The following is a 12,011-nucleotide window of genomic DNA, read 5'->3' as shown; positions in this document are numbered from 1 at the left end:
TTTGCTCACCCAGTTACTCTGGTGTCGAGTAATGATGCTCATTAAATATGCCCCTCGATCTGAGCTGCACCAATCACATCGGGTTATCTGATATAGGCGGGCCAGAGGCGAGCTAAAGAGAAGACGACAGCGCTGCAAAGTCGAAGTCATTAGTAAACATAGCAAGATGGCTATGGATGAACACCAGTTGTTTGAAACGGCTTTGGCCGCTACAATGAACAAGTTAGACTTGGCTTTTTGCAAGAAGGGCGTTTTTGCTGTTTTGCCGACCGTATACGGCAAGAGTCTAATCTCCCAGTTAGCTCCGCTGGTAGCTAAGCGATAACTTGGTGTGATTGGTCGTAGTGTTATCCAATTGTGTGCAGTGAGATTTTCAAATGCATGCTTGGTGCCGCCCCTCGAGCTGGCCGATTTTCATTAGTCGACACCAGACCATTAATCTTTTAGATTTAGGTCTGGATTTCCAGGCTAATCAGAGCTACGAGTCGTCAAAATTCGTCTCAATGTTAAATCTATGGGATTTTTCGCCCAATTTTTCGCTATACCACTAATGATAAGTTTAAATAGGATTTTAGTAAGTTGAATCTCTCAAGCCAACTTAATAATAAGTATGCAAGAGAACACTAGTGATGCCTTGCCTTTGGTAAGCACCACTAATAATAATAATAATATAACCTCAGTTTTATGCAACTTTAGACCAGTCCGTAAAATAATTGCAGACTATCACTAGTTCTAGTTCATAAAATAAAATGAAAAAATTAAAAAACGTCTGAGCTCGATTAAGTCGGATACAATGTTATCCAATAAAAAAATGCGCATGAACTACAGCGGAAACACATTTTCCCAATAAATTCATCGATGGGCATCTAAAAAATCATGTGACTTATGATGGGACGCCATAACTGGACAAACCAAGGGACTAACTTGGTCCAACTTGTTCCCTTCAGAAGTGCACACTAACTGATCCAGGGCATGAAGCCAAGAGGCTTTAGTTTAGAGCGATTACATGAGTAACGATCATCCATGATGCATCAGCTAAAACTGATGACACATGAACCGCCCTCTGACCTCAGTTTGACAGAGTAGCGAACAATACAATCAAAATATTAAAAGACAAGGAACAAGAGAACTAGAAGGACGGTCTGCAAGAGACGATGAGAGACGAGCTGGCCATCAGAGACACCATCAGAACGAGAAAGCAGTGACTTTGAGAGTTGAGAGAGAGTAGAGAGTGCCAGCGGATAATCTCATGACTAATGAATGTGATGCCCAGATTACCGGGCCTGAAATAGTCCTGCACCCTCACAAACTGCTGGAGATCCACTCGTGCCAACCAACGGGACTCCTGATCTTCATTCAGGCTGGAGAAGACTCATTCAATTACAACTAGATGAGTGAAGTTTTATGAAAAACGTTGAGGTTGGATTGACAAAGCCTGGTCTATAAAGTTTAAAATAATTTTGAACAGCATGAAGTTTGAAGGTTTTACTCAGAGAAAGCAACGAAAAAAATGTTACTAGCATGTTTTAACAAATTTGTTAGCATGATTTAACATGTCACTAACATGTTTTGGCATGTTGTTAGAATGATTTAACATGTCGCTAACATGTTTTAGCTTGTCGCTAACATGTTTAAACATGTTTTATCATGATTAGCCTGTTACTAGCATGATTAGCATGTGTTTAACATAATTAGCATGTTGCTAGCATGATTTAACACATTGCTAGCATGTTTAAACATGTTGTTAGCATTATTTACCACATGTTTAACATGTTAACATGACTTAACACTTTCATAGCATGTTACTAGCATGATGTAACACATTGCTAGCATGTTTAAACATGTTTTATCATGATTAGCCTGTTACTAGCATGATTAGCATGTGTTTAACATAATTAGCATGTTGCTAGCATGATTTAACACATTGCTTGCATGTTTAAACATGTTGTTAGCATTATTTACCACATGTTTAACATGTTAACATGACTTAACACTTTCATAGCATGTTACTAGCATGATGTAACACATTGCTAGCATGTTTTAACATGTTGTTAGCATTATTTGCCACATTATTAGCATGTTTTAACATGTTAACATGACTTAACACTTTCATAACATGTTACTAGCATGATTAACACATTGCTAGCATGAATTAGCATTTTGCTAGCCTGATTTAACACATTGCTAGCATGATTTACCACTTTGCTAGCATGAATTAGCATTTTGCTTGCATGACTTTTCATTGTTTTGATTGTCCGTTTAACAAAAATCGTAAGTCGGATCAGTTCGAAAAAATATAGCACACAGAGTCAGAGCAGTCTGAAGGTCTGAGCCGAGTTTGGTGGTTGTAGCTTGAAAACTCTAGGAGGAGATACTGTTTAAATTTTGGCCCAAGTCGAGTGACTTTAGTGTAGTTTGTTTATAGCCAACGATTAGCCGTTTACTTCTGCCGATTGTATTTAGACTTTACAAAGTTGTTGAGAAGATTATCATAATGAACAAAACGTGCAAGTATCATAAACTTGTGTTGGTTTCTGCATTAATCCAAAAACCATTGAAAAATCCTATCAGGTTTTTGTCGAGGGACCGAAACCCAAACCTCAGTTTGACTTCCAGGAACAGGTGGATGTTGCTTGTATCATATAAATCTCATTCAGGATGATGTTCTCGAGATTTCTGGCACATTTTGAGGATGATCTGACGCTTCCGCTCCTCTTTTCCTCAGAGTGTCCCTACCACAAACCGCTGGGATTCGAGGCCGGATCGGTGAGGGCGGATCAGCTCACCTGCTCAAACCAGGACCAGTACATCGGCTGGTTCTCCTCCTGGACCCCAAATAAAGCCAGACTCAACAGCCAGGGGTTTGGGTAAGTGTCTCAGAAAAACCTGCCCATGTGAAAAAGAAGTGTGCTTAATCCGCTTGCACTTTATTTTACAGTACGTGCACTTACCTAAGAAAGCACTGTTAATGTAAGGTAACTACATGGGTTAAGGTTAGGATACTCCGGCAATAACAAAACAGGCCAATCTCACTCATCCAAAATCTCAGAAATAAATGTAGAGAGTGCAGCCTTACGGAGAGACTCAGGAAGAGTTTAGACACACCTGGATGTTTATGGATGGTTAGTGGATACATTTATTAGGGCTGTTCGATTCCGGATTTTTTGGAATCGATTCCGATTCCGATTCCTGTTTCTGGAATCGAAAAGAATCGATTCTTGGAATCGATTCCTCACTGTTATTTTCGATTCTTTTCTTTTTTAATACCAACAGCATGTCTAACATTGTTGCGTCTTACCGTGCCACACAGCAAGAAACTCTCTACACCGGGCGTGACAAAGCGACCGTTGCAAATCCATTTGTCCTTCCTATAGATGTATTGTGACTTGCGAGTGCTTGGTCATAAATAGAACGAGGCATTTACTTTGGGGATTTGTCACGTCGTGCTTCCTGCATCAGGTGTAGACAGTACAGTGCAAAGACTAGGAATATGTTCACCATATACATGCGGTAGATTTTATTTTACATACATACCTAACTAAACACACACACACACACACACACATAAAATCGATCTATCCACATACTAAGTGTATACACTTGTATGTGGATAGATCGATTTTTATTTATTTGTGGTACATATATTTCATCCAGTATCATTAAACTATAGCTAAAATTCCTGTTAAATTCTAAAAGCATTTTGTTCAGGAACAGACTCATGCACACTTTACACATAGGCTACAAACTTTTTAGGCCTTTTAGTTTACACAACTTTTTTTTTTTTAGGGCCTTTACACATAGCCTATAAACTCTTTTTAGGGCCTTTACACATATTCACTTTTTTTAGGCCTTTACACATATAAACTATTTTTACACGCACACCTGCGGCGACACAAATAAAGCACGAAAAGAGCTCTTTTCTGTCTGTGTCATACGTAGGTCACGTGCACACTATAATGTTCGCACCGTCTATGGTTCGCACGCACCCCTACACACAAGCACTGTTCCCACAGTAACCATTCCTCCAGCTCACGCGGCGAATGCAATAAATGTATCCTAGGTCGCGTGGCCACTATTGTATATTAGCAGTCTGAACTTTATTTCTTTACAGGTGACGTGACTGTGTTGACAGATGAATTCAGCAACTGGCTGCGGTTTGTGTTAAAAAAAAAAAAATCTTAAAGAGGAGTCGATTCCCCTAATGGAATCGATTCCAACCTTTGGAATCGACTCTCAATTCCCAACGCCTCGGAATCGAGGAATCGATTCTTTTTGGAATCGAGTCCCAGCCCTAACATTTATGTAGTTATTGTGTAGTTACATTGATTTATCTCATCAACTTGCATGAACCGTCATGTTTAACTTATACACAAGTTGACACAGTTCCCTGAGGTTTCTATACGACAGCTGTGACATCTTTTGCTCGTCTGTGCAGCAACGACAGAACAGTTTACATGCTTTACTCGAACTTTTGCCATTGCGTCAGAACTGGTTACACTGGTGTCGCTTGTGAAAACCAAAAGTACACTTATTTTGACGTGGTGACTAAAGCACTTGTAAAGTACTTGATTAAAATCAGATGTGTAAAGTCCAGGTTCAGAAAGTAAAAGTCCTCCTCAGTATTTTGTTCCAATCACCTGGATTTGCTAATTAGCACAGTTTTTCAGCCAGGAGAGAGAACTAATTAGTGAAATCAGCACCGATACTAAATTTCTACTCCGATTCCTATAATCGATTATTTAGAATGATATTGGCTGATGCCGATACCGTATATTAGTTTTTCTTAAAGGGGTGGTTCGGGATTTTTGACATCGGACCTCATTTTTAAGTCAGCCTGGTTGTTATTCATCAGTGGAGACATTTTTTTTTTTAAATTATCCAGTCCTTATATTTGGATAGTTAGCTGATGCTAGGCTAGCGCGAGTCAAGGGTAGATGTTAGCCAGCCATTAAAAAACGTTTTACCCACTCCACAGTGCACCAAACGCAAATCAATTATAACACTAGACCAGTGGTTCCCAACCCTGTCCTGAAGGCCCCCCAACACTACACATTTTCTTTGTCTCCCTAATCAAACACACCTGATTCAACTCATCAGCTCAATTAACCCATGTGATAATGAGCTGATTTGTTGCATCAGGTGTGTTTGAGTAGGGAGACAAAGAAAACGTGCAGTGTTGGGGGGCCTTCAGGACAGGGTTGGGAACCACTGCACTAGACTATCGATGCAAATGTACGTTGAGAGAATAATGTTAGAAATCAAACTTACCTTTCATCTCAATGATCCCAAAGGAACTAGTTTCTCAGCAGCTGCGGAATTTTACTTTGCTCCAGTTAGTAATGCGGCAAAAAGTAAACACAGAAAAGACGCGCACTACAGTGTGTGCAGTACCTGTGTGGACTGGCTCACTCGGTTGCCTAGGAAATCAATATCACTCCGCTGCTGCTGTAGACAAGGCTTATGATTACAGGGAACAAATTATAACTAATGCAATGTGATGAAAGGTAAGTTTGATTTCTAACATTATTCTCTCAACGGACATTTGCATCGATAGTCTAGTGTTATAATTGATTTGCGTTTGGTGCACTGTGGAGTGGGTAAAACGGTTTTTAATGGCTGGCTAACATCTACCCTTGACTCGCGCTAGCCTAGCATCGGCTAACTATCCAAATATAAGGACTGGATAATTTTTTTTAAAAAATGTCTCCACTGGTGAATAACAACCAGGCTGACTTAAAAATGAGGTCCGATGTCAAAAATCCCGAACCACCCCTTTAAGGTACAGTTAAGGCCTGTTCACACCGGGACGAATTTCGCGCACGATATTCGTTGACTTTTAACGCCTCGTGAATAAACAAAGGGCGCCAATGTGAGTGTGCACACCGACGCGAAAAACGCCACGCGTAAAAGCGTCATTTTTTAAAAAACGCCTCGGGTTCATTTTTTTTTGGTTTGACGCGCCGCGTCAAAAACTATCCGACCAATGAGACTGGCGCTTTTGCTCACGTGTCTGGAGCTTCTGAAGTTACAGTAAAACACAACTTGGGTGCGCTCAAACACAAAACGGTCTTGCCGAGCACACATACATAACGGCGAAGAAGATATACGCCAAAGCGTCTAAACACTGCCGGGAAGAATAGACGAGGAACATGCAAGGCAAGATGAATGTAGAGCTGCTGATCTCGTTGGTGTCGGAACATAAAGAACTATATGACAAACGCGACATGACTTGCTCTCTTCTTCTGAGTGACAAGCGAGTGTCAGAAGCGTAAAGTTGCGCAGCGCCACCTTGTGTACCGGGGTATTTCTGTTTTACATTAAGCGCCATCTAATGTCAGGGAATGAATTTGCATGTTCACTCGGCTCATCGTCAGTGAAAATCCGCTTGGGTGTGAACACAAAAAACGCGTTGAAAAACGCTGGCGAATAACGCGCGCCGATATTCGTCCCGGTGTGTACGGCCCTTAATGCTGCACACTATACAGGGAACCTTCTCATTTGGTACACTATAATAATAGAGGTTAAAATTAACAACAGAGCTATTATATAACTGCTATTTATTTCCAGTTATAATATTTACACTCAAATAAAAGCTGAAATGTTTGTATAAAACTCAGTTTTCTGACACATTTCTCTGCACCCTCAGGATATAATCGGCACTGATTATCGGCTGTTTTTAAACAATCGGTCGATAGCGAAAATAATATCTGGCCTATAGTTGGCCAATACATCGGTGCATCTCTAATAATTATGGATGCACCGATTTGAAAATGTTGGCCGATACCGATAACCGATAATTCTTTATATTTGAAAGCTGATAACTGATATATTGGCCTATAAATCTAAATACAAATTTTTCGATCAAAACTAACTTTAGCTGGACAATAACTTTATTCTAGAGCTGCTGTAAAGCCAAAACAATCTCTGTTATTGTAATTTAACTGTTTACTGTTACTGTAAAGCTGCTTTGAAACAATCTATATTGTTAAAAGCGCTGTATAAATGAAGGAGACTTGACTATAGCATGTAAAGTGTGTGTCCTCTCGGTCTCAGCTGTGCCTGGCTGTCTAAAGCCCAGGACGCGAGTCAGTGGCTCCAGATCGACCTGCAGGACACTCAAGTGGTCTCCGGGATCATGACTCAGGGTCGCTGCGATGCGGACGAGTGGACCACCAAATATAGCTTGCAGTACCGGACCCACCAGCACCTCAACTGGGTCTACTACAAAGACCAGACCGGGAACAACAGGGTAAAGCCTCAATACACCAGTACAACCATAGAGAGTCTTCTGAAAACTCTCAGAGAAACTCACCGACTCACCTCTGTTACTGTCCAGTTTCAATATCTATCTATCTATCTATCTATCTATCTATCTATCTATCTATCTATCTATCTATCTATCTATCTATCTATCTATCTATCTATCTATCTATCTATCTATCTATCTATCTATCTATCTATCTATCTATCTATCTATCCATCCATATATCCACCTCTCCATCTATCTATCTATCTATCTATCTATCTATCTATCTATCTATCTATCTATCTATCTATCTATCTATCTATCTATCCATCCATATATCCACCTCTCCATCTATCTATCTATCTATCTATCTATCTATCTATCTATCTATCTATCTATCTATCTATCTATCCATCCATATATCCACCTCTCCATCTATCTATCTATCTATCTATCTATCTATCTATCTATCTATCTATCTATCTATCTATCTATCTATCTATCTATCTATCTATCTATCTATCTATCTATCCATCCATCCATATATCCATCTATCTATCTATCTATCTATCTATCTATCTATCTATCTATCTATCTATCTATCTATCTATCTATCTATCTATCTATCTATCATCCATCCATCCATCCATCCATCCATCCATCCATCCATCCATCCATCCATCTATCTATCTATCTATCCATCCATATTTCTATCTATCCATCCATCCATCCATCCATCCATCTATCTCTCCATCCATCCATATTTCTATCTATCCATCCATCCATCCATCCATCCATCCATCCATCCATCCATCCATCCATCCATCCATCCATCCATCTATCTATCTATCTATCTATCTATCTATCTATCTATCTATCATCTATTCACCTATCCATCATCTATCTATCCATCTATCCTTCTATCCATCCATCTATCTATCTTTCTCTCTATCTATGCATCTGACAATGCTTTTTATAACAAACATCTGCCAGGTTGTGTTGTTCAGCACGTATGCGCCCGGTTTGATACCCCACAGTTTAATAATCTTGTTCTCTGCTTGCGTTCCTCCGTCAGGTGTTCTACGGGAACACGGACCGGTCCTCCACGGTCCAGAACCTGCTGCGCCCGCCCATCGTGACCCGATACCTGCGGATCCTTCCTCTGGGATGGCACACACGCATCGCCATCCGCCTGGAGCTGCTCATGTGCATGAACAAGTGTGTGTGATTCAGGAGGCACTCCAGTGGCGGCCGCTGGCTTGCACAACAGAGGAGGCATAATCCTCAAAACAGAGGCACACTACATTTTAGCACTCAGAGTTTTTAAGCACCTTAAAATGGCTTTTTTGATCACTTATATACCGGAATATTTATAGAAAATGACACAGACATCAACACTGCCAAAAATGATCTTCTTACTTTTTGTCTTGTTTCCAGTCCAAATATCTAAAAATTCTTAAATCAAGATGCATTTACTAGATGAGGAAAATGACATAAGATATTATGTCCTGTTTTCCGGGGGAATTAATCAAAATTAAGTGATTTGATGCTTAAAAAAAAGCTAAATTATCTGCCAATGGGGTAAGAAGGTTACAACACTATTTTTCTGACCCCATTGGCAGATCATTTTGCTTTATTTTACGCATCAACTCACTTAATTTTGATTAATTTCCACAGAAAACAAGACTTAATATCTAATGTAATTTAGTACTTTAGTAAATGCATCTTGATTTAAGAAATGTTTGATATTTGGACTGGAAACAAGACAAAAATACTAAGTAAGAGAAGCATTTTTTGCAGTGAAGAAGACACTATATAAGTTCACTCACCAAGTCCTAGCCTGTCACCTGCAGCAAATAAATCCCTCCTCCTGTCCTTTTAAACGTCCGTGTTACAAGAGCACGTTCAGTCGTTTAGTGAAGCTGAATGCTGTAGCCTATATCCACCTTAGGCATGGGGTCTAACTTTATTTTTGATTTGTAGCTTTTGTTTGAATGGTAGTTTAGTAAATTTATTAGCGATCAAATATTCAACATCTCTACTCTCCATACCCAGTAAGCAATTTTGCGTTTAAAAGACGTCTAATAGCCGTCCAAACACAGCCCAGACGTCTAAAACAAGGCAAAATTTGGGCTGTCAGTGAAAATTTAATAGACGTTTAAACCATATCCCAAGAATAGACAAGTGGTTTTCCTTGTTTTAGACGTCTGGGCTGTGTTTGGACGGCTATTAGATGTCTTTCAAACGCAAAATTGCTTACTGGGGTTTGCCGGCTAGTTACATCAGCGGTAGCGGTTCAAGCTAATATCACGTAATTTACGTCTCGTCGATGATTGGTTGATATACCAAGAGAGGCTAGCCTCGTCTGCCATGTTACTTTTCTCAACACTCCTAATCGCTGAGAGTGAAATACTCAATGGTGATTGGCTACATTTTTTTTTTTTTACCAACGGAGGCTCAAGTCACAGGCTATGGATTTGCCTCTCCTTCCCTTTCTCTATTCCTTCAGACTCGCGTTTCGCAGATTCGGCACACAGAGGTGAAATTACAAACAAGAAATACACATTCTGAGACATATCATTTTGGGTAGGCCGTGCCTCGACTGACGAGCCGCCACTGAGTCCAACAGCTTTATGTACCACAGTACTAAAGTCAAACACACTGGAAACTGGTCTCAGATCAGTAGGTAAATATTACTTTATAATCGTACCTTCTGTATGTACAAAATTAAACAAATAACCACTTTTGACGAGCAAGACTGGGATATTCTTATAAACGACTTACTGATCTGAAACGAATAGTCTTTTTATTTGTCTTTCTGTAATGACAACTGAATAAATTTCAAATGAATTCCTTAATTGAGTCACTGTTTATCACAGACGTGAACATTAAACATCTGCACAACTACTGGGCTTCTTCAAAACTGTGAACGAACAACCAGACGAAGCCTGTAACCAGCTGTTTCTCACTCAACACAACACAACAACAAAAAGCTCTGAAGATAGCCAGAGAACTCACACACTGAATTCAGGTCTTTTTGAAAAGTGTTCACTCCAGGTTAGAGACGTCAACCCATTCACAGTGTTGAGTTTAGCAGGTATAACACAAAACTGAAGACTAAATCAAGTCTCAAAATGATGTCTCAAATCTCAAATCTGAAACACATTGCCAGAATGTTCTTTATAGGTTCTCTTTAGGTTTTCACAAAAACATTCAGTGCAACATTCTGGGAAAGCTATAAAAGGTTATAAAGATACATCTAAAAATAACAATTAAAGAACAATCTTTCCAGGTTTCCTTTAAGTTATTGCAAAAAAAACTGCAACGATCTGGAAAGATTCATTTTTGGTTACAAGAATGTTTTTATTTGTTTCCCCCCCCAAAAAATAAACAATCAGGAACCATAAGGGAAGGTTCTGTGTTTGCTGGATCTAGAACCTGCTATTGTTACTGAAGTAACTCATTTCAATAAATAAGATAGCCTATTTATCATGTAGGAGATGATGTATTAAAACAATATTGCAATGTTATTGATGACTAAATATTGCTGACAAATTCATATCAGGTAAGATTTCCTTTTTTGGCAATCGAGGTCTTTAGAAAACTTGTTTGTTATTTTTCAATAGTACATAGTAAAACAAAAACGACCTGTGTTGTGTGTGTGTGTGTGTGTGTGTGTGTGTGTGTGTGTGTGTGTGTGTGTGTGTACCAAAATAATTTGGCAGTTAATGTGATGTGCTAGCATCTAGAATATGTCCTGTTTACAGTAGAGCAAAAAGTAACATTAGTTGGCATTGCAAATAGTCATGAAATTGACAATAACTATAGGCTTGGCATAATAAAATGGAAAAAAAATTACATTGCTTAAAAAGAAAGAAGAGCACTTCAAATCTATCAGGGTAAATAAACAAATGTATATGTTTTTAAAATTTCAGAATTAAAAGAAACACTTTGTCTTTTTTAAAGTGGCCACTGATTGTTCAGATGGGTCTACTTACAAGTAACTCGACATATTAACACAAGCCGTTAAATTCATTTGTCACATTATCTTCCACGGTCTGCCATAAAGTGCATCTGAATAGAGACATTTCACTCATTTTCATGCTATTGTTTTACCTATGCCGTGTTATTGTTATGGGTGATTTATGAACAGTTAAAGTAGCTTAAGTTAACACAAGCCATTAACTTAGTTTAACACATTATCTTCCACAATGTGCCATAAGTGCATCTGAATAGAGCCATTAATCACCATTTCGCCACTCTGCAGGGTGTTGTTTTAGCTCTGCCCTGTTATTGTTATGGGTGATTGCTGAACAGCTGTAAGAATCTACGGTATCACATCGTTCACATTTTGATTTTTATCTTTTTATGTTTTTAAGGAACCATCGGCTGATAGTGATTCCTGTTTCACCCTCAATTCCTGTTCACACACACACAGAGTTCCCACGGGTCCTTGAAATCCTTGAAATTGAATCTGAAAAAATGTTTTCAAGGCCCTGGAAAGTTTTTGAAAATAAACATACTTAGATACAGGTCCTTGATTTATTTTGTGCATGTACTTTTCTGGAATAAATTCCATATTCCCTCCAGTCCGCTAATGGCCTATGCATACTAGCTTGCTTGATTTACGTTAGTTACGCGCATTTATGCTTTCCCGCGTGAGGTAGGCTACTTTGTACGTTGCCATGGCGTTCACGTGCATGAAACAATACCTCAACGTTTGTTGTTGGACACAACAAACGTGTCCCCACATTAAGTCCTTGAA

The 12,011-nt window shown here is 39.1% G+C and overlaps 1 protein-coding gene across 1 annotated transcript in view; it reads left to right on the top strand.

Moving 5' to 3' along the window:
• Nucleotides 1–8,474, top strand: part of rs1b (retinoschisin 1b) — a gene marked incomplete at both ends in the record, with an annotated part of 12,328 nt that extends 3,854 nt beyond the window's left edge. Inside the window, 3 exons of the mRNA XM_081386567.1 lie at nt 2,726–2,867; nt 7,054–7,249; nt 8,322–8,474. Of these exons, the coding sequence (XP_081242693.1) occupies nt 2,726–2,867; nt 7,054–7,249; nt 8,322–8,474 (491 nt within the window). The remainder of the gene's footprint in view (nt 1–2,725; nt 2,868–7,053; nt 7,250–8,321) is intronic.
• Between the last annotated feature and the right edge of the window lie 3,537 nt (nt 8,475–12,011).

This window comes from Scardinius erythrophthalmus (assembly GCF_964197995.2).
Source record: "Scardinius erythrophthalmus genome assembly, chromosome: 15".
In the NCBI taxonomy this organism is placed as follows: domain Eukaryota; kingdom Metazoa; phylum Chordata; class Actinopteri; order Cypriniformes; family Leuciscidae; genus Scardinius; species Scardinius erythrophthalmus.
Note: the sequence above shows the minus strand (reverse complement) of the source record. Positions and strands in the feature narration are given on the sequence as shown.